Here is a 24,926-nt window from a genome sequence, read left to right on the forward strand (position 1 = left end):
TACGATCACGTGGCGGGAGTGAGTGAGGCGCGCGAGCGAGCCTGCGCGTGTCCGCTTCCCACCTCCCCTTCACCCCCATGATGCTAAATTTATTTTCATAAAAATAAGTATAACAATCGACTTACTGATGAAATGTGAAACTGGATTTCAATTTTGTGTATTTTCTAGTATCGTTTTTGCAAGATATAACTGCACATTTTACCATGTTTATTCCTAGATATGAATAAAAATCAAGAGCACTTCGTCAGCACTCAACCACGACTACGAGCGCACGCGGCGGGAACGTCGTGTTGTTCCCACCTGTGCCTACTGTTCCCACTTGGTTGTTCGCGCTCTATAGATATCTATACTCTAAGGATAGATCATAGTTGTACATACATTAAAAATAACTACGTAAAAAAAAAACAACTTCAAAAAAAGAAAAGTAAAATGTAAAAAGATTTGATATCATTAATTACTGCATATTATGTAGATGTGCTATTTACTAAATAGTTTTGATATCGGTCATTTGTATAGTATAGGTATGTTAACACATTATAAATTAAATAAATTTATATCAATACCTACTACAACCTAGTATTAGTTAATAATTTTAGTAATACATAATATTATGTATCAGTAAATACCTTTCAAAATCTATGAAATGTATTTTTAACAAGACGTACCTAGTCATTTAGTCATTTTTTCACTATATACATTTATAAAAGTTCATGTAGTACCTATGATAAATTTATTAAGTGATACAATCTTTGTTCACATTTTCTATTATTTTTCTTATTACACTGCAAATAATATTGTCACCCGTTCAAATATACAGGGTGTCCCACTATTGGTATACTAAGCGCGAAGGAAGTTGTAGTTTTGCATACACTGATCACCAATGATATTATATATAGAAACAAGAGGTAGATACGTCATCAACGCACCAAAACTGATTCCGTGAATTGGTCCTATTTGGGACCAATGCAATCAGTCAGATTGTCACCGGTCCCAGTGAGCGTATATGCCGATAGGTACATTAAAGTTGTCGAAAATGCCTTCCTGTGTGTTCAGAAAGTGCACGTATTCGTGCAAAAAAATAAAAAAAGATAAAGGAATATCATATCACAGCAAAATATATTAAATTATTACAGTTTAAGAGTAAAAATAACAATTTACAATTCTTTATGAATGACACTTGCTTGACACGTGTATTGAAATAATGAAAGGGATAAAACATTGCTTCAATCACTAGTGTGACAAAGCTAGCGTACACTGTGTTCAAAGATTATCATGTAGATACGATTATTGAAAATAGAACGGTTATTTTATTAATTTCGATTTGGGTAAATACTTGATTATTTTTATATTTAAATCCACAGTTTACATCCAGTGCATATAATTAACAAATATAGCTATTTATTATATACAATGAAATCGTGATGGCAAAAATGTTTGTTTGCAATAATAAAATGATAAATAAAAATAAAATGATGTTGAATATACGTAAACATTAAAGAAAAGATTATCGCTACTGACGAAAAATGCTATTTGCTTTTCTGTAAATAGCTATTAAGAACATAAATTTTATTTGTGTTTTAGATAAAAAAGGCTTATACTTCATCCTTTCTTTTATTTCATCCTTTTTTTTTCATCTAGGCACCACTATTATTATAATTATCCTACAAGTTGGAGTGATGACCTTGTACGGGTTTCGGGAACTGCCTTGAAACGAATAGCGTAAGATCGGTCCTTATGGAGTTCTATAAGGAGGATTATGCAGTATGCTCAGCAGTGGGTGTTTATCGGGTGAAATGATGATGACCGAAAACGAACACCACAGCTAGTAATAAATACTTAATACAGTTATATCTCCAAAAAAATTTTTTTTTTTCATTGTAATACGACATCATAATAATCATAAAATAGTAAATGAAATTGTCACATTTATTTACTTGTGCAGGAAACCTAACATCTATATTCTATAACATTGAACCTTCTGTGTCGTTAGTCTATGCCAATTACCATGGCAACTATTTGTTTATTTATATTTAATTGGCGAATTCTTATGACTTTTGCTTACACCTGCGCGGAAGTAACAAACTATCTTTGTCTTTTTTGTTTATATATCATTTTATTAGAGCCATCTCTCTTATACAGTCTGTCAATGTAATAAATTAAGTAAAATGAAAATTGTATTTGTGTGTGCCTGACACTGCATATGAAGCATTTTTTTTGGATATATTGTGAGTATATAACGTATCTATACATAAAATATCATTGCTGATCACGTAAAAAATACTTTAAAAAAAAATTACGTCCAAAATTTTTTGCTAAATTTTTCCTGAAAATCCATGTTTTCTTCTCTAGCTTCGCGCAGCCGGCATATACCGCTTCTCTTATATGAGCATTTTATCTATGAAAACATAATCAAACGATAGCTCACGTGCTGGTGGCAAAGTTGGGCGGCTCACTTGTTATGGGTGTACACATAGAGTTTTAAGAATTCATCTATTTGAAAAAAAAATGAATCTGGAATTTTTTAATTATTTTTTACGTACTCAGCGTATGCAAAACTATAACCTCCTTTGAGCTTAGTATACCAACAGTGGGACACCCTGTATATTTATAATATGATTGTTGTCATTTCCTGTAAGTACTTAAAGATACATAAATTATTTTATTGTCACAAGCAATTATTTTAGAATTAGGAGTTTTCAAATATTATTTGTTGTTAATTCAAAATAAAAATAAAATCGGTGTGAAATCTCCTCCTTTTTTTGAAGTCAGTTTAAAACAAAGCACTCAATGACAACAATACAATAAACAGCACAACCACAGAGCACAACCAACATCCGAGTAGGAGGAGGAGCGAGGCAGAATGAGTTAAAATAAAGATGATAGACACTAATATTTTCGAAGATAGATATTTGAATTTAAGAACGCAATATATTAATTTTGTTTACTTCAGTTCAGTTCAGTTCAGCCAATTGCCGTATATTTTAATATGGCAATTAAATTAGCTGCCGTATAAATCGTATTTTTAATGCCTATAAATACTTAAATGTGTGTTTTCTTAATAAAAAAAGGTTTCTTTTAATAGAAAGGATTTTAGGTTAAAGCAAAGAATTTTTTTAAAGATTTAGCGCCCTATAAGACTGAAAATACACAAACTAGTGCTTTTTTGCTGTTGGTATACTGCCTTTTCGAAAATTGTGTTGGCAACACTGAACATTATCGTCCGATAGCTCACGGGTATATCGGTGTCGGCTCCGATATCCGATATCGGATCGGACAATGTGAAAGACAGGTACATATTTCATACATTTTACTTCCCTCCGATATCGGATATCGGCTATCGGCTTCCGATATCCGATATCGGATCGGATAATGTGAAAACGCTCTGATTGTAATAATTATCACAGTAAGAGCGTTTTCACATTATCCGATCCGATATCGGATATCGGAAGCCGATAGCCGATATCCGATATCGGAGGGAAGTAAAATGTATGAAATATGTTCCTGTCTTTCACATTGTCCGGTCCGATATCGGATATCGGAGCCGACACCGATATGCCCGTGAGCTATCGGACGATAATGTTCAGTATTGCCAACTCAATTTTCGAAAAAGCAGTATACCAACAGCAAAAAAGCACAAGTTTGTGTATTTTCAGTCTTATAGGGCGCTAAATCTTTAAAAAAATTCTTTGCTTTAACCTAAAATCCTTTCTATTAAAAGAAACTTTTTTTTATTAAGAATACACACATTTAAGTATTTATAGGCATTAAAAATACGATTTATACGGCAGCTATTTTAATTACCGTATTAAAATATACGGCAATTGGCTGAACTGAGTAAACAAAAATATATTGCGTTCTTAAATTCAAATATCTATCTTCGAAAATATTAGTGTCTATCATCTTTATTTTAACTCATTCTGCCTCGCTCCTCCTCCTACTCGGATGTTGGTTGTGCTCTGTGGTTGTGCTGTTTATTGTATTGTTGTCATTGAGTGCTTTGTTTTTAACCGACTTCAAAAAAAGGAGGAGATTTCACACCGATTTTATTTTTGTTTTGAATGAACAACAAAGAATATTTGAAAACTCTTAATTCTAAAATAATTGCTTATGACAATAAAATAATTTATGTATCTTTACTTACAACAATCATATTATAAAATATATATTTGAACGGGTGACAATATTATTTACAGTGTAATAAGAAAAAGAATAGAAAATGTGAACAAAGATTGTATCACATAATAAATTTATCATAGGTACTACATGAACTTTTATAAGTAAATGTATAAAGTGAAAAAATGACTAAATGACTAGGTACGTCTTGTTAAAAATACATTTAATAGATTTTGAAAGGTATTTACTGATACATATGTATTACTAAAACTATTAACTACCTCTAATACTAGGTTGTAGTAGGTATTGATAGGTATAAATTTATTTAATTTTTAATGTGTTAACATATACTATACAAATGACCGACATCAAAACTATTTTGTAAATAGCACATCTAAATAATATGCAGTAATTAATGATATCAAATATTTTTTACATTTTACTTTGTTTGTTTAAGTTGTTTTTTTTTTACGTAGTTATTTTTAATGTATGTACAACTATGATCTATCATTTGAATTTTTTTTAATTATACCTTTTTTTATCAACTGGCAATTTAGTTTAGTTTTCTCTAAAAATTTCTGGCAGCACTCATGATGATATCGGAAGGATTTTATCGGACAATGTGAAAGGGAAAATTGTGTCCGATATCGGATATCGGCTATCGGCGTCCGATATCCGATATCGGATCGGATAATGTGAAAACGCTCTAATTATGTTATTAATGCCCAGTTTCTGAGAATTTTTAACGCTTGTTCTGTTCAATATTGTTATTGAGTATTGACCCAATAACTTTGACAATTTATGCGTTTAGGAACATTTGAATCCTAATATCAATTCCGTTTAAACTGGGTTTAATTTAACTGGCCATAGTGTGCCGTTTATCGATTCAATAACTTATTTGACCCTTAAGAACTGTACTTACAGCTGTACTGTGAGCTGTACTATACTATATACACAATATATTATGCTAAACCGCGCGGCACAGGTTAATTAAAATCAAAAATATAATTAAAAACTGGCAATTCACAACCATCAGCGTCGCACTCAACAGCTGTTGAGATAGCTGTCAACTCAAGTGTCATACGTAAAAACTAAAATGTCAATAATATCGTAATTCGTCATAATTGTTGAATTATTAATAATCAAGGAATTTATGAAAATGATAAAGATTATTTTCGGAATGGTATTACATGAATCATGTCTATTCATTTAAAATATTGTGTGGCTATCTAACAGCAACAATCTGAACATAAATTGTTCTGAAGACTTAAGAATTTTCTATCATTGCAGTACTTTGCAGTTTGCGGTATTTTATATTTTAAACGCAATGTTATTCGATGCGAACTGTCTGCCTAAGTATTGATGATTGTTTTATTTCATATTGCGCCATATAGTCTCGTTCAACAGTCGTGACTTAAGTTTTAGATAATACACAATATTACTATATTGACAGTGGTTTAGCAAATCATTTGCTGCAAATGATAAATTCAGTATATCTTGAATAGTGAAAGGAAAGTGTTGTGTCGCTCAAGAAGAATTAATTCGTTTAGAAGTGAAAATAATTTCGAAGTTATTGACACATTATATTGTTTTATAAATATGAACGGACACCAAATGGAAGGTGAGTATTCATTTTTTAATTCATAACCGTTTTTATCATATTTTTACTAATTATGCATGTGGATGTTTTTGTGTTACATAAATTAAAAATTCTTTCATCACTGAACCAAGTGATGGCAATTAGTACTGTGTCAAGGTTTACACTATCAAGACTAGTTTCTGTACAGATTTTTTTTTCTTGTTACTTAAACACACACATTTTATTGATTTCTTACAGGATATTTCCATCCTTTACCTATTTACATTTTAAGTATAAATTTGTTACAAAAACATTCTCCATACTATGGTTAGGTAACAAGTAAAATTATTGATTCATTATGCAGGCATCATGTTACTGAGTTCAATTTACTAATTGACCTTGGAACTTTAATTCACGCTCCATATGTAAATTGTATTCCAATTATTACAAAATTGAGGTTTTAAGTGTTTTTTACGTTATTTTATAATTGAAAAGCAAACATAATAAAACAATTTGATGTGATTTATAAATGAATAACTTTGATGTTCAAAAACGCTGGGCTCTAATTTTGTAATAATGATAGCCCACTATTAATTTTTAAAATTTATCTGGTCTAAAGACCTCTTTACACCAAATGGCTTGTGTTTCATATTTTTTAACCGACTTTAAAAAAAGGAGGAGGTTATTGTTATATGTATTCATCATTTTTTGTACACTCTTCCTTATGACACATTGCATAAGGAAGTGTAACTAGGTAGTGTGTTTTACAAAATAAATGATAAAATTTTGCTGATCATAGCAAATAATTATTTCTTTTATCATAACAAGATAATTGTGACACAATATTTTCTTACACAATAGTATTAGACAGAAAATACAGACGGTATTTCCAATTTTGTTTAGAATATACAATTTTATTTGTTCCATTCAAAGTCTTATTTCTTAGATCCTATTTGCATACAATAAAATGTAGAATTAATCATTAAGAAATAAGAATAAATTAAAACTTACCAACTTAAAATTTCCATACAAGATGTAGGGTTTTTTAATTAAAAAGTTAAAATATAAAAAGATGCTGTCAAGGCTGAATAATAATAAAATTTAAAGTTAATCACACGGTAAAATATAAGTTCTTTAGATTTTTCTTTAATAAAGAACTTTCAACTTTATTATGAATTTGAAAATATGTTTTCCTGTGTGTTTCTAACTCTTTCAGTAATATTTTTAAATATATTTTAGATAGTTGGTTCTTGTATCTGATATTACTGATAGTTAATAATTTATGAGTAACCAAAGATTATTATGTCATAAAAAATTGTACTATTTTTTATTCACCACCAAAACCATTTTTTTTCGTTCCAGAATTTAACAGAGAAGTTCAATTTTTCATGCATAATTTAATTGTGTTTAATTATATTCACATCATTAATTACTATTGATAAACATATAACTAACTAACTACATTAACTTGTAGTGATTTAAAAAACAAAACAATGAATTGGCTAAAAACACTAAATTATGATGACACAGAAAACCTCCTTGCTACGTCATGCACTGTGTAATTATTGTTTCTATATTATTTATTTAAATTTAATCATAATCATACGCTAGTAAATATTAACTGCTATTAAATTCGTTCACTCACAAACTCGTGCTCATACATAAACTGACAAATCTAAACACACACACACACACACACACGCACACATGCACCCACACACACACGCACACATGCGCCCACACACACAATACACAAACACATTACACACACACACTCATACACTCCACACTTAACTATTAATATTTAGTTATTTAAAACAGTTTATTTTTCTCATGTAGATATAGGTTATCTAATTTTAAGTTAAGGAAGAGCGGGTCCTCCTGACACAGGTTTTATATTAAACTTACTAGGAGGGCCCTACTACTCCATATTGTATGAAATTGAGAAGGGTAAATAAACTATTTTTATTTTGCTTATTTTTTATTTTATTTTTTAACTATATTAAAAATCTAAATATATTTCTTTACGAAAATTAGCATATATTCATTGGATATTTTTATTTAAAGTAACATTTTGTATTCCTATAATTTTTAACCTTTTGTCAATATCATACAAAATTGTGGATATATGCAAAAAACAACAATAAGATCAAAGGTAATAATATAAATTAATTTTATCAAGGAACATGATATGCTAGATTAACTTTTTGGAAGATAAGTGTAATAACATTATCAATATTTTATGATTTTTTGTGTATTTTTAGTGATTTAATCTGTGTTATGTATATATAAACACTAGGAAGACCACATTATAATCTTTTCTTAAGCAAATTAAGTAAACTAGAGTGGAGTAATAATAGTAAAGACTTTAAAACAGTTTCTTTCCATGGATAGTATCATAGTAAGTAACTTATAAATGATTAGAACTAACACTATTAACTTGCATTTTTGATCAAATAGAAATAAACCTTTAAAATCTATCTCATTTCTCCACACATGGACACACAAAACAAATTAAAATAGTATATGTAGTTTTTAACTAAGCAATTACCAAAAAAAAAAAAACATACACTGCATATTTATAATATTAGAAATTACAGTAACAATAAAGCTTTACCTTTTACGGAATCCTGCATATGATTACACCAATCTAACCTGTGTGTTATTTCTTCAATTTGCTAATCTACATATTTTGAAGAAAATTAAACAGAATAATGAAAATTATATTGTTTATTTTCTTTTTTTGCAGAATTACCAGTTGGTGTGACTGTAGAAGAAATTGAAATACCTGTCCCTTGGGGGCATGTAGCTGGAAGATGGTGGGGACCGCGAAATAAGCAGCCGCTCATAGCTATTCATGGGTGGCAAGACAATGCAGGCACTTGGGACAACCTTATTCCAATGTTGCCTGCTTCAACATCAGTACTAGCAATTGATTTACCTGGTCATGGTAACTCATCCCATTACCCTACTGGTATGATCTATTATGTTTTCTGGGATGGCGTGGTACTTCTTCGACGGATAGTGAAACACTTTAAATGGGAAAAAATAAGCCTCATTGGCCATTCCCTTGGAGGTGCATTAAGTTTTATGTATGCTGCATCATATCCTGATGACGTTGACAAAATAATTTGTATCGATATTGCCAGTCCGGCTGTGCGACCGCCTGAAATCATGGTTAAGGCGACTGGTTGGTCGATAAATAAGATATTAGATTATGAAAATTTAACTGTGGATGAAATCCCGTGTTACGAGTATGAAGAAATGATTGATATAGTGTTAGATGCATATAAAGGGTCAGTATCGAGGGATAATTGCAAGGTGTTAATGAAACGAGGCATGGCTCCGACCCCTTTGTCTATGAAGAAAAGGGGCTTTTACTTCAAGCGTGATCCCAGACTAAAAGTGTCTGGCTTAGGAATGATGTCCATAGAGACAGCGTTAGAGTATGCAAGTCAAGTGAAATGCAAAGTCCTGAATATTAGAGCTATTCCGGGTCAGAACTGGGAAAGATTAGACTACTACATGAAAGTAATAGAAAAATTAAAACAAACAGCCGATGTTAATTATATAGAAGTAGAAGGAACTCATCATGTCCATTTAAATGCTCCAGAAAATATTATAACGTATATAGAAGATTTCTTAGAAGAATATTAATTTATTAGAATAAATGTAATTGTGATATTCAATGTGATGCAAAGCAAGCACAATAAAATTAGTATTAATATTGCATTAGCCTTAAAGGTTCCCGTAGGTCACTTCTTACATTAAAATATGGAATTACATGTAAAGCTAACCGATTTAAACTTTATTTGTTAATTGTTATAAACCCTTTACTAAAAACGGGTCTTTTCGGTTTCTACAACTATTTATGATGGTAGGCTTAATGATAAATTGTTATCTTAGGTATATTATTTATTTAAGATTATACAGGTGTCCCTTCGTCGGTATTCTAAGCTTAAAGGGATTAATAGCGTTTTCAAGTTATGCGTTTCTTGGTGGCCTGCTGCGGTGCCGATCGATGCGACAGTCAGATAGCGCACGGTCCACGGATCGGCGCAGGCTGTCAAGAATTTAGAAAGGAAACGGATTGAAAGCGCTATTATAATTTTGCATACGCTGATTACGTAAAAAATACTCATAATATTCTCCAAACGAATTTTGAATGAATTCTGGCACTTGCACACGTGCTCACGTTTAATATTATGTTTTTATTTATTTATGGTAAAAGGCTCATATTAGCGGAGCGCTATATGCTGCTGCGAAAAGCCGTGCCCCGACCTGTTCACGATCAAACATTACGTCCCGTCCGACTAGGGCCTTTCCGGCCTCCTCCACTCAAGCGATAGCCCAAGCCGAGGTTCTTGATCTCCGTCAAGGGCGGACGCCCTTGCTCATGTCGCTACCAGGGTGAACCTTCAGTTCACCCAAGCGTTCGCGTTAAGATGTAGAAGACTTTCTGGCTAACATCGAGAGACACCACACATAAAAAAATCGAACAATATTGTATACTTTTAAATTTTTAATATTAAACGATTCATGTCTGACTGTGGTTCGGCCGCGCACGGCTGCGGGGCCATGACAGGGCACGACGTTGTTATGTCGATGGATATTGTTTCATTTGTTTCCCGGGTCCGCACAGCCGGGCCCCTACACAGTGTAGCGTGAATCATGCTTTAGTCTTTTTTACGTACCTAATCAGAATATGCAAAAATAAAAATTTCCATTACCCAACGCTTACTACACCGACGGAGGGACACTGTATAAGCTGCTAAGCGTGTGTGGGTTTCTGAGTAATTTTATGAAAATGGTGAAACTGGTAAATATAATGACAGCACATAAGCAAGAGTGATATTTTTTAAGACGCAGTTTAATAGATTATTTTTTCATGATCAGTTTAAAAAATAAAAATACACCAAAGCAGTGTGTGATTAGAAGTACTGTATACTTGCACGGAAAAAACGTTAATAACATACAAACAATTTAAAATATGTCACAAATATTGAATATATCGGAATGATAACCTTGCACATATTATGGCACTATAACTACTAATAAAGTTGATTTTATACAGCTGTACTCAAATATATCAGTAACAGAATCATGCTGTTATCAGTGTTAATAGTCTGGTTTCTTAGTAGGTATCTATTAAGAACGTATTCACTATCAGCTGATACATGCGGATGAAAGTACAAATTCCAATTTGCAATTTATTATGCTTATAATTGAATAAAATACAAGTAGATATGAAATCATGTTGACTTTTTTATTTACCCGACAAATCACTTTTCCCTTGCAGAGCTGCATACTATATTTGTGAATTGTGTCTTGTTTTTTATTTATTTTAATTTATGACTCGGTGAGTGTACATTGTATTTTGTAAATAAGTCGAAGCTCATTGCATTACATTAGGTTTACAAATTAGTTATATAAGGCATGGATTTTCCATTATTTTTGTTTTACCTAGTTTTAAGTTTTAACGAGTCAATGAAACGCACGTCGTTGATTACTAATTTGACCTCTGAGTTTTGACCTAAAAGCACGGCTAAGCCGCGTGTATAGGCCAAAACCAAAATGTAATAAGTAGACTAACAATAATACGAGGATATTCAAAACATTAGTTTTGAATATCCTGTTTTACAGATATTTGGTAGGCATCGGGTCATATGTATAAGCATTATCTTTTAATTAAATATCAGAACAAAAATATCCCCATTCGTTTACGTTCTCATACAGACAGACCGTAGATAAAAATATGCATGCAACCATACATAAACTTATTCATATAAATTTCGAATTGTTATTTTATAGAAATAAAAAAAAATCATAAGAAAGTGAAAAAATTCGTTGGAATTATTAATTATATGTAATTACAATTCCATTAACACGATTGCCTACTTATTATTCGCTATTGTATCTTCCTTTATTATTTTTTAAAGAAGGTCAATAAAAAAACGAAAATACATAATGGCAATTACAATAATAAAAATATTGTTTTTCTCAGTGCCAGAAAAACCATAGTAGCAAGTGTAGCAATTGTTACGGGCCCCGTGCCAAAAAGGGCCCCACCTTTTAAACCTCACACTAAACAACCTGATTGAATTATTTTAAGCGCAACTTATTAAGATGTGATGAGACAATATTTGCTTATTATCTAAATTATTCGTAAATATTTTTTTTTCACTTTATACATAAGAACCCAGTGTATAGACTAGAGTAGATAATTTTTGAAACAAAAAAAAATCGCAGTCGGATGAAACCCATTAGAAAAGGAGGGGAATATGATAAAAATGTAAGGAAAAATAAATTACGGTCAATCCGAGTTCGGGAAGCGGGAGGGGGGAGCTTTTAAGAGAAAAAAATGGTTTCTCTCGATTTCCGACAAAACTACAAGTCCTATAGAAAAAAGTTCAATGGTCAAGTTGTAGGTAATTAAAAGTTCTACAACTTTTGTATTCACAATTTTTTCACATAACCTCAAAATTTAGGTGAAAAATTTAAAAAACCAAGTTTTTGGTCTTTTATTTTTATCTACTTCAAAATTTATTGTTTTTCTACGAAATTTGGTGAAAACTTACTTTATTATGTCCCAAATACACTGTAATTTATTTGATTGAAAATATTTATTTTTTCGCCTTATTTTGAATTAATACCAAAAAAACAACCTAATTTTCAATCGAAAAGTCACCCGTCAAAATATCAGTTTTTTTCAAAAACTTGGGGTGCCTTTTATTCATTGAAATCTCTACTTTCATATGGTGTAAAAAAAATAAACACCACGATAGTAAATGTTCTCAGGAAATGCATATAAACAGTGTGAAAATTAGCTTTTACTAAATCAGGCACACTTCTCGAACTACCTGAAATGTTTTTATCGACATCATTTTGCTTTTGAATATGCTGTAAAATATTAAACTTAGAACAGATAATTATTTTTCTTTTGAAATATTACCGTAAAGCCGATACAAGAGAAGATATAGAGTTCGAGAAGTGTGCCTGATTTAGTAAAAGCTCATTATCACACTGTTTGTATGCATTTCCTGAGAACATTTACTATAGTGGTGTTTGTTTTTTTTACACCATATGAAAGTAGAGATTTCAATGAACAAAAGGCACCCCAAGTTTTTGAAAAAAGCTGATATTTTGACGGGTGACTTTTCGATTGAAAATTAGGTTGTTTTTTTGGTATTAATTCAAAATAAGGCGACAAAATAAATATTTTCAATCAAATAAATTACAGTGTATTTGGGACATAATAAAGTAAGTTTCCACCAAATTTCGTAGAAAAAAAATAAATTTTGAAGTAGATAAAAATAAAAGACCATAAACTTAGTTTTTTGAATTTTTCACCTAAATTTTGAGGTTATATGAAAAAATTGTGAATACAAAAGTTGTAGAACTTTTAATTACCTACAACTTTGCCATTGAACTGTTTTCTATAGGACTTGTAGTTTTGTCGGAAATCAGGAGAAACCATTTTTTTCTCTTAAAAGCTCCCCCCTCCCACTTCCCGAACTCTGATTGACCGTAATTTATTTTTCCTTTTATTTTCATCATATTCCCCTCCTTTTCTAATGGGTTTCATCCGACTGCGATTTTTTTTATCTTTTCATTATTTTTAAAGGCTTCTACCCCAGTCTAGTAGCTCAAAGGCCCCTTGAAATAATTTGCCCCGGGTTTTTCTGAATGTAATTAAAACTGTAAGAAGCTTTGCTCATTTGTTTCTATAGAAGTGTAAAATTAAACAATTGTTGCTATAATTGTTGTTGTAACTATTTATTAAAAAATATAATATACATGTTCATATACAATTCATTAAATTACAAAACAAATTACAATTATATTACATTTATTAATGCTATTTAATTTATTACTTAACTATTTTTATTTAACAATTCTTGAGACACGATCCTTTACGGCAATTGTTGAGATCTTCATACTTTTCAACCTGTAATATAAATTACAATAAATTAAAAAAAAAAATCCCCTTTCTATGTAAGAAATGAAGGATAAACGCTTATTTTAATTATTGCAATTATTTTAATTATTGCAATTATTTTAATTATTGCTTATTGCAATTTTCTACTGAAAATATAACAATTATAACGGCAACGGAGATACATAATTTGTGATAATTTCAGCTATCTAGCTATCACGGTTTATGAGATACAGCCTGGAGACAGACAGATAGACAACAAAGTCTTGGTTTAGGGTCGGCCCATCGGGCCCGGTGGCCCAAATATCAATCCTAGTACAAATAGAGATAAGTAATTAAATTTGTTATTTATACTTGTATATACCTAGATATTAATCATTTAAATTATAAAATAAATCTCTTGTCTTCTATAAAATTATATCCAATGTTTACTTACACCGAGATTTTGAGCATGTTTCTCACAGTTTAATTCGATTGTACGTCCTATAGCATTTTGAGCTGATAATTTTTCATCAATAGATTTCCATATAGTACTGGCTGACTTCAGTCCTTTCATGTTACCAAATATATAAAAACCTGGAAATAATAAAATAATGGATTTTATATGTTAAAAAGTTAATCAAAAAATGTGGGTTGGTATATTCTGGCGTCTTGTATTCAATAGATTTTTTCAATTTTAAAATTTAAGTACAATTTATTTTTGCTTACAAATATAAAAGTAAAAATAAGAAAACATACCTTCTTTAGCTCTGGATAGGGCAACACAAATTCTGTTAGCAGCTGCTAAAAAGCCAATGTTGCCGTCTCTGTTACTCCTCACCAGAGACAATATAACTATCTTGCTCTCTTCGCCTTGAAAGTTGTCGACTACAGTTATTTTTATATCTTGAAGCAGGGGATATTTTTTTGTAAACTGAAAAAAATAATATTGATTATATTTTCGTAATATTTAATTATCGTTCGAAGTATATGTGTTTTTAAGATACTTAGACTTTTATCTAAAAAAAAAAATCATAAATATTCTGTTTTTTTTTTTCTCTTTTTGCAATACGTAACTACTTACCTCTTTAATGAGTGTAGCTTGGCCAGTATATGTGGCCAATATTGTCACTTCGTTGGATTTATAGTCCATTTGTAACAAGTAATTTGCGAGATTCACGCACCATTTTGCTTCGAACGTATTTTTGTGGCTCCAACTGTCTTCTAAACCCTGAAATCGGGAAAATAAATAATCTATTCACCGCTGCAAACAACAATATTTAAACAATACTATTACAGGAATGAATTATTTTATGAGACGCAGCACAAGCGATTTAGATTAAAAAAAGACATAATAATTAGATATATCCATAATAGTTAAAAATTAACCTCCGAATCTTCAAACACATCATGGTTGTAAAAGTATAGGGTGTCCTTCATTCCCTTCACTTTGGGATAGTTAAACACAATAGGGTGACAATCTAACTTCTCATATATTGTTGGTACCAAAAGTTCCACGAAGTTTGGTCGCATTCGCCGCTGTATTGTTAAGGTTTTAGCGTGAATACCGTTCCGAATCATACGTTCGAAGAGAGATATTTCTAGATTGTAATGTTTAGCCAACTTGTAGTGAGCGGCCGATGGACGCAATTGTTTGTGGTCACCTAGAAATTTAGATTAGATTTTATTTATGAACATATATTTTTACTCGTTGGCTCGACTTTACTTGTGTGTAATACATTGTATAAGCGAAAAATTTATGACTTTTTTATTATTTTTGAGTGTAAAAATGTATTTAACTATTCATAATAATTATGACGATATTTTTTTATTTCTCTTGAAAAAAAGAACAATAGCTAATTAAACTAAGCGTAATAATGCAACCAAGTGAGGATTTAATTACCTATGAGTATAAGGTGTTGGCATTTGTTTGTTAGCGACGCCACTATGTGTGCTTCCAATACTTCTGCAGCTTCTTCAACTATAACTAAAAATAAAATAAAAATTAACTTCTGGTTTTGTCGTATTTCACATAGACAAAAGTGACATCCCTGGTTTAATTATAATTTTTTTTTAAAGTTAGACTTTGTTTAAATTGTTTTTGTTTTGTAGTAATATGATTAATGTTTATTAGTTTTCATTTGTTCTAACAAAATCTGTCGTTCAAATGGTAGAATTACGTAAATATTAATCTTATCTAGCGTGTTAACTGCCAACCCAACCAATTTGCATAATATGCACATTATATAATACTATAAAATCATTATATTCATTTTCTAGAATCGTTCAAGTATCATACCAATAGAAGACAATAACTTCCTCATAAGATCATGTCGTCTCGCGGCCACAGTTGTAGTGACGCCCACCACTCGCGCGGTTTTCATTACATCACTATCAATTAACGTCGATACTTCTTCCAATTCTGAGCTTAGAGCGTTGTGTTTGTTCTGTAAATGCAGACAAATACAAATTATACAATTATTTATTGACACTTAAATAACTTTGTAAGGCTAAAATACCGCCTTTTAGTTTGGAGTGTCCCGAAAATATGTAGGAGACATAATCTTTTGTGGCAGTTGGGTAAAAATCATAGATTCAAATACAAAAGATATTTATCCTAATATATTTGAGTTCTTACCAATAATTCATTCATTTTGATCAATAACTGCTTCTTGACATTCTCTACTGCCTGGAAATATACATTCCATCGCTCTTCTGAAGATAAATTATATAAATCTTTTATATCATCCAAATTAAATAATTTGTGTGTTCCAGATGTTTGAGCTGTCATACTTTTCTGAAAAATAATTTATTATTAAGGGCTTGGTCTAGTAGTGCAAACAAATGCATCCTGTCATCCTATATGTAAATAATACAAATGTACTAAGGGAAAGTTGCTCCACTTAATTTTTAAAAATTAAATCATTCGTATAATTTAATATTCGTAATAAGTACCAAAAATGACAATTTGAAACAATTTTCGTGAAAATTACACCGGGTGATTTTTTTTTATCAGTACACAAAATTTGCGAATACTTTCTATTGATATCTTCAACTTCATGTTTATATAACTGATCAACTTTTACAAAGAAATTTGGACGAAAAATAAAAAAAAATAAGCTTTCCATACAAAATGCATAACTCTATATACATTTCCTTCGACCTAAGTTTCTTAGTGAAAGTTGTTCAGTTTAACTAATAAAACGGATAAACAAATTTTGTATTTAATAAAAAAAATGTAATGTTTGTGTTAAAAAAGTATAAAATAGAAAAATACGCAAATGAAAACAAAAGATATTTATTTCTGACTAGCTTCCGCCCGCGACTCCGTCCGCGCGGATGTCAGTCTTCGCGTCTTCTACAGATTTATTATATTATATATTATGTATAATACATATATAGATTTATATTGATAAACCTAATAAATCTTTTGCTAGCATTCTGATGCTTTATCGGTTGCACTGGATTTATCTCTTTTTTTTCAATCGCTTGAATGATATAGGATGGGTCCTTGATGGGCATCGAATGCTGAAGTCTCGAATCAATCAATTCTGACAGTAGGCAATTTATGTAAAATCCAATAATGGTCCATCATTTTATTTTGCCTAAACGTTACATACTTTTTTATATATTCTATTTTTAACGAATGATTCACTCCAGTCCAAACAGCAAATAAGCAGACTTCTGCTTCTGCAACGTTTAGTTGTCCCTGAATTTGGAAAAAATAGTCATGATTCTTATCTATGACAAAAGTGTTATTTTTTGCATTGTATTTCAAATATTAAATTTTTTTTTAACCGCATCTTCCGCATTCATGTCTTTTGCCGGAATTAGACATTTAACTTCTACTAGTCCCATTTTCCCTTTTTGATATGGGAGTGTATAAAGTAAATTTTTTAGATATTTCTCGTTGTACTTTTAAAAAGTTATTATTGTCATTTTACTCATTAGGTAAAGTAATTTCGATATTAGTTTTAAGTTTTTTGATACCTGCAATAATAACGTCATAATCGCCTGCACATACTTATCGATTACACCCTGTATACAATCCACCATCCACATTCATAATGTTTTCCTGTCCTCCTCTCCTTTACGCTGTTCACCGATACATTTTAAATGAATAAATCTGCTACCACTGAAGGATGTTTCATTGTGATCAGCAAATTTTCACCACTGTTGTCGATTATTTGTTTTTCATTTTTAATCAGCAATTGGGAATCATCAGTTTTGTTTTTTGCAGATTGGTGATGTACCCTAACAATACGTTGAAAAGGGAAAGCATCAACGAATTATCGTTTTCGTCCTCTTTTTTTATTCTTCGCGTCTCTGTTACTTCTGTTTGTTTAGTTCTCAACCCCACTGAATTTTGATGATGTGATGATAATCCATTCGTTTTAATAATGGTACTTAGAGTTGGTAGACTAAACTAGAAATGGTGGACTAAATTTGTCAGCGCGTCTGTAAGATCAGAATATAAAACCAACATCCTGTATTTAAGTTACAAAATTAATAATCAAACAACATGCCGCTACGTTGAAAATGACTAGAAGAAAAAATTAAAACACCTCGGATCAATTTTGGAGTAAACAAATCATTTTCCCCGTATGGGGATTTCCCCGGATGAACTTGGGAAGTTCAAGTTCTCAATACAAGTTTATATTATATTTCGTATTTCTCAAACGAAAAATAAACATTTTTGGAACTTCAAAAAAATTATATTATAAGAAAATTTATGAGCTTATAGGTAAACCAGAATCTGATGGCAATTAGGAAAATCAAAATTTTGAGTGTGCAACCCTAGGGAAAATGGACTGAACGATTTTGATACTGCGTATTTTTTATTTTGTCCTCAATATCATTAGTCACATTAAACAAGTGGATAATACTGTATTTAATAATGAGATATCCACGTAATATTATGTAGGTACTTATTACATGTATAATATACATATTACTTTTTTAAAGGTAATACATAATATTATTATGTATTTACACATACCTATATTTGAATATATGTATATCATTATGACATGTGAAAATATGGATGTAATGATAATGCAGATCAAAACTTATTTACTATATTAATTAACGATTGTTTATAATTTTTTATAAAATAAAACAATAATAAAATAAAATCATGTTTATTTTCGTTAGTATTAACACATTATAAAATTGACTTGTACACCTTGGACTTGACAAATAGCCGAATTGGAAACTCCGATAATAAGTTTTGATAAAATTATATTTTAATCAACAAACAATATTATAGTTACCTATTTATAACATTTTTAATTTAAAGTATCAAAACGGGTAAGTCCAACTAAGCAATAAAATCTTTCACGCGCTTTAAAATTGAATATTGTGATGTGTTTGACCCTTCTTCATCGAATATTTTTCTATACACATTGTAAACAACACCTCTTGCTTGTGATCGCAGCGGTTTTATCGACATTTCGAAGATTTTGAAGACAAAATCCTAAAAATTAATCATCAACACAAATAATTTGACAACCAATTTGATAGTTGTCAAATAAAGTTGCCACATGAAAATCTTTTATTTTTAAAATATAAATATGCCATCAGATTCTGGTAGACCTATACTTTAGTTTTAAAGAAATATACATCCCTTTACTGACACCCCGTAAAATAAAGAAATTGTTGCCAATCACCTTTGCAATCTATTTGGTTTCATTAACTTTATGTTCGAAGATAATTTTTTTTCTAGTAGTTACACGCGTATTTTTTTCGTTTATTTTCCATATCGAAATCAAATGTTTAAAAATACGAATATTTGCACAAAACTAAGATAAAAATAATCAATTAACAAAAATATTAAATTTAATGAAGTAGAGCAACTTTCACTTCGGTATGAAGGAAAATCGAGCGTAGAGCACACGTCAGAACGCTCCGGCCCAAGGAGCGCGACTAAAGAAATTCGCTAGGATTTTTCCTTATTATTTTAAATATTTTTTTAATATTTAAAGAATTATCAAAATTCAAAAAAAAATTTTTTTAAAGGATTAATACTCATTGGTCTTCAACCAACTCGAATAAATTAATGGAAAAAATAACTTTTAGCAGTATTTATCAATCGATTTTGTCAGGCAAAAAATGGGAAATTTAATGAATTTATAACGCTCTAATTAAGAAAATCATAAGTTTTTCGGCAATTGTATTCAGCAGTTTTTAATAACGACTATATAAGGATAATAATGCGCTGATCAGATTGTGTAAATTGTAATCGGTTGCAACGTAGTGAGTGCACAAACTTAGCTCGAAATGATTTTGGGGGAAAGAGACTTATCTTGAAGGCCTGATTAAGGTAACATAAAGTAACTTTATAAATGTGAAAAAATTCACGCGCATTGCGTATATAACACTAATTGATAAACAAGAAAAAAAAATTCAGTTTATCATTTCATTAGCCGGGAAAAAATTGTCAAATAACTTGTTGAAAACGCAATTTTGCTAGACTGCAGCCTTAACGATTTTTCATAAAATGTAAAAACCCAAGAAATTCTATATATTTTTTTATACCTTAAAATAATCGAGCCTCTTTTTAACTTTCTCTAGTTGAGACTCGAATTTATTTATCATGTTTTGCCTATTGATTTGTTCATCTGTAATATTTTTCATGAACTTTATGCTGTTGTTCATAGAGTCTATTTCTTGAAATGCCCATTTTTCCGAAAAACATGATTCTATTTTATCTGTTACACTGATTTCATCCATCTGTTTTTCCCAATCATCAATGTCTATAGATTCTTTTTTATCTAAATGCCCCAATAACCAATCCAAGATACTATCTTCATCACAACTTTTTAATTCAAAAGAATCATTAATTTCTTTCAAATATGGTTTAATAGTTCTATAAGAAAGCAGATCAGTCCCACATTTTTCAATGTCACTTTGCAATTCAGTCATTTCATTGAACACCTTTTCTAATTCTGACCTTTTACTAGCATATAAATAGGAAAATCTTGATTTATTTTTCGCTCTTATATTATTGAGGGTATATGGTTCCAATATTTTGCTCTTACTTTGACTTCCTAATCTAATAATATTGTTGGTTATATTTAAAATTCCCTCTAAAAACTGGTCTAGTGCATGATTGGTATAGCAAATGATCAACATAGGGGTGCCTTCAAGTGATAAATTCTTCAGAAGAGTTGAAGCAATTTTAACTCCAAGATATGTTTTTCCTGTTCCTGGAGGACCTTGTATTACAGCAAATTCTCTTGTAAGAGCAAAATTATATGCATCCATTTGTGATTGGTCAAGATTTAATAATTCTGGACTAGGCCACTGAGATTGATCTAAAACTGGGACATATAGGTTGTCACCTTTTTTGTTTTGAATGTTGTATACTGTATCGGAATTTATATATGTTGGAGCATTTGTTTGTGGCTGAAATTTACAATAATAAGTATTTATCATGTGTTACTTTATGATGTTTAAAAAATTAACAGCAGTAAAAGTGGACTACTCCACCTAGTGATCATTATTATAGTAAGTACAAAATTAAAGAAAGTACATAAACTAAATTAGATAAGACTTCAAAAATAAATTATGAATGTTGTACTAGAAAAAAGATACCTGAACATCTACAATATATTTCTTCATGGGCAAGTCTTCGGTTGAATTTTGCAACACTTTAAGCACTCTATGGTATGGTTCGAAAAATACTTCACTCTCAACCATCAGAAATTGTTCAGAAAATATATTATTTGGTACAGCATTTTGGAATGAGACAGCAATCTGTAATATGATTAAAAATAAGTAGAAATACTAGGTACTTTCGCCGTTGTTTATAAGTTGAATTTCTTTTAGTAGAGACCTGTTTTGATTCCTGGTGGAAAAAAGCTATTAAGAAAACTGTTGCTTTATTTAAGTTTAGTTTGTACAAGTAGTCAAGGTATAAGCAGAAATTACATTGTAATGTAAGTGAGGTTAATAAATTTTAAGGAAATTTAATAAGAATAAAAAAGTTGAATTACTTACATAACCCTCACTCAGCAAATTCAAATTTGAGTCTAAGACTGTAGCGCACAATATTGTTTTAAAATTATCACTGGTAAATAGTAGGAGAGACCCAAACATCAATCGTTTATTATAGGCATAATTCTTGCAATCCACAGAGCTGTGCTTTGAACGCTCATCCCATGCTATATCTACCAAATGCCCTACTTTATTGTTACTTATGTAGGTTTGAACTATCCGAATTTTGGGATATACCCTGAAATAACAAATATTAAGTGACTATTAGTAATTAATTTTGTAATATTCTCAATAGGTTACTTAGAATTAAGCCTTTAAAACTGCAATATTTTTATAATGATTCCTAATTACCTTATATTTTCATGCCTTCTCTTTGTTGGGTTCTGTAAGTATTTACCTGTAATCATTTTTAATACTTTAATATCAATTTATTTTACACTTTAAGTATATAATTCTATGTTAATACTGAAATGCAAAAAAAAAATAATATTAAAAGTTTTTGCTAAAAAATATCAGCAAATTTTATATAAAAAATGTTATGCTTGTAAGACCATACTTGACCGAAATATGCTCTATGTCCACATATTTAACAGGAGGATTTTTTTATAGGGGACTAGTGGTCCGCCCCGGCTTCGCCCGTGGTACATATTTCGCAATAAAAGGTAGCCTATGTCCTTTCTCGGGTATCAAAATATCTCCATACCAAATTTCATGCAAATTGGTTCAGTAGTTAAGGTGTGATTGAGTAACAGACAGACAGACAGAGTTACTTTCGCATTTATAATATTAAGTATGGATTAAGTGAAATATACTGATGAGACAATTTATTATGACACAATGTTTACCAACATATTCCTTCTCGTAATGGACCAAAGCAATCTTCCCTCAGCAATTTAAATTGTATGTCCAAATAGTGTTCTACACTACTATAGGCACTGTTTATAATATTTGGTTGTATTTGATACAATGATTCGTTGAGTAAATCCTCCTTAGTGGGAAATATGGATAAGTTTCTATAATCATCTTTGCTTATAATCTTAGTTGGTTGCACATCAGTAGCGATATATTCATTCTGAAAAATATAAATTAAGTACATGTAAAAAATTCAATGACAAAAATTATGTGTATTCTTGGGTGAACATTAAGTTAATTTATTGATGTTATATTTTTATTCCAATGCAGATTATTTGATTATTCTTATAGGAAGATTTAGCAAAAGTTTTCATGAATTAAAATGAATGATAAACACACACCTTAGAAATTGATTGAACTATAATCTCTTTTAATTTTTGTAATTTTGTATACAAACTTTCATTTATTCTCTCACTGTGTTCTTCTTGCACACCAATAGCACTTTCTTCAGCTATTTCTAATAAATCACATATTTCTTGTAAGAACTCATTGTTTTCACCTTCTTGGTTATACAGACCTTCACACAGGTCACATACATTGTTGTAAACTATTTCAACATCATCCCAAAACTGCATATTCATTCTTTTTTCGTTTATCCTTACTCTAGGGAGCCCATCAAGGTATTCCTTCAGTTGAATTAAGAAATTGGATTGTAGAAACTTTGTTTTTAACAAAGTATTGATTTTTGATTTATCACCGCATTCTAATGATTTGTATAATGCGGCTAATATTCTTAAAATTAGTACTATAAAATCACCTTTTAACTCAGTCTCAAAAAGGAGCCAAAAGCCTGGACGGTTGGATAGTTCTAAATTCAAACTAGGAGGTTTCATGAATGAAATATCTAATAGACGTTTAAAGCCAATAGGTTTTCTTTCAATTTCATGCCGTTTTTGCGGTTGAGGTGCTGGAACATCGGCTTCTTCATCTTCGAATCTTGAAGCACTCGGTCTATTTTCTTCTATCACTGTTCCATCAAACCAATCAATACGAAGTGATTTATTACTGTTACTCATGATAAAAGTTTGCAATTTATATAGATAAATTAGTAAGTCTTTTGTATTGTACTTTTGTACGATATTTATAAAAGATTAACACATGAATTTCACACATTGATTTCACAGCTGTTTTGTTATTGAGATTTGAGAGTTGAGACTGATCACTGACAACTGATTACTGACAAGAGACAGTTGACACTTGACATTGATATATATAATGGTGTATTTTCATAATATAATAGCGGATAGCGAGGCGATTAGTGAGGCGAACGACGAATAATACAACGCACTCGCTATTTGCCTTGAGATTTGCGTAGTAGTCTACGTGATAAGTAGACAATGGCGAAAGTTATTTCTTTGCACTTTGCCGCATTACTTGAATTATAAGTGCAATATCGCAACACACTCGAGGGCATATTTGATGAGTTTCTTGGTTTTTTGCTTTAAAACAAACAAGACATGAACGCGACCATCGCACTAAAGCGACTGAGTGCAGTTAAGCCATATGGCTTATGTTGAGCGGAACATATGTGATGTAGGCGGTGTCGTCTCCATATGTATATCTCAATGGCTAATACACATTTCCGATACATTTTTCTAGACGTCATTCCGAATCAAATGAGCTATCGCACGTATTTTTAAGAGACATCTCTATTTTGAGACTCTCTATTCCAGTTGTGTAGTTATGTAGAATGTAAAACAGCTGCCCCCCCTATATGTAAGCTGTAGATAAACGTATCTACAGCTTACGTCAATCTCATACATTCGTAGTCTATTCTATTGAACGCTACGCTAACAGAAAGCCACTTGCATAGGGGGGCAGCTGGAAACAAAAGTAAACACTAAACAGTGGTTCGCGTCAGAGATATTGAAAATAAAAAAGAACGAATGTTTTAAGCAACAAAAACAAAGAACCAGTTACTATTTCGCAATTTGTAATTTTAATACTAGGTACTACTTAGTTAGAACTAGTATTAGGTTATCCTTATAACATTATCCTTCTTAGAAAACAGGTGATTAATTTCCATTAGATGAGATTACGATGCTAACGGTATATTCATCACCGGTATATTGAATTCGAACCGGGTATAATTTACCGTTGTAATATAGCCAATTTTCCCACACAATAGTCATAATGGATAAAGGACAGGAAGATCTATTAAATTCTTTTCTGGCTTGGGGCTCGCTGGCATTGTGCCAAAACCATCAAAATGTATCCAGTTGAGTGCGCAATAGTTCACTTTAAGTTAGCTCACGCAATAGCTATGAAAAAGGTTCCTAGTCGTTCGCTTTTAATTTTGTATTGATTTAGCATTCAATTCATTTTAAATTAATCTGGATGCTTTAATTCATTTGTGAAGTGAGTTTCGATTAAGAGTGTTAGGTATTAATAACTATCTTTGAATATTTT

The 24,926-nt window shown here is 30.7% G+C and overlaps 2 protein-coding genes across 3 annotated transcripts; one reads left to right on the plus strand and one right to left on the minus strand.

Annotated features, from left to right (window-relative positions):
• Positions 1-5,179: 5,179 nt before the first annotated feature.
• Positions 5,180-10,947, plus strand: kraken (serine hydrolase like 2 kraken). 2 transcript variants are annotated; one of them, XM_089702360.1, is made up of 3 exons: positions 5,180-5,734; positions 8,442-10,052; positions 10,351-10,947. In XM_089702360.1, exons 1-2 carry the CDS (start codon positions 5,713-5,715, stop codon positions 9,347-9,349), a joined length of 930 nt encoding a protein of 309 aa, XP_089558486.1. In that variant the 5' UTR covers positions 5,180-5,712; the 3' UTR covers positions 9,350-10,052; positions 10,351-10,947. The 2 variants fall into 2 exon arrangements, with proteins under 2 accessions (XP_089558486.1, XP_089558487.1); XM_089702361.1 differs by having other exon boundaries at positions 10,356-10,947.
• Positions 10,948-13,458: 2,511 nt separating this feature from the next.
• Positions 13,459-23,621, minus strand: LOC149483382 (NFX1-type zinc finger-containing protein 1-like). The gene is made up of 14 exons (XM_089702378.1): positions 22,859-23,621; positions 22,455-22,677; positions 21,957-22,002; positions 21,609-21,843; positions 21,204-21,365; positions 20,145-21,014; positions 16,246-16,404; positions 15,907-16,054; positions 15,511-15,594; positions 14,997-15,271; positions 14,692-14,838; positions 14,367-14,541; positions 14,065-14,204; positions 13,459-13,640 (listed from the first exon to the last, which is right to left on the minus strand). Exons 1-14 carry the CDS (start codon positions 23,531-23,533, stop codon positions 13,581-13,583), a joined length of 3,399 nt encoding a protein of 1,132 aa, XP_089558504.1. The 5' UTR covers positions 23,534-23,621; the 3' UTR covers positions 13,459-13,580.
• Positions 23,622-24,926: the final 1,305 nt, after the last annotated feature.

The sequence above is a fragment of the Colias philodice genome, chromosome 13 (assembly GCF_061535455.1).
Source record: "Colias philodice isolate Cphi_HAF_F1 chromosome 13, ilColPhil1 Martin Lab GWU primary, whole genome shotgun sequence".
NCBI lineage: Eukaryota > Metazoa > Arthropoda > Insecta > Lepidoptera > Pieridae > Colias > Colias philodice.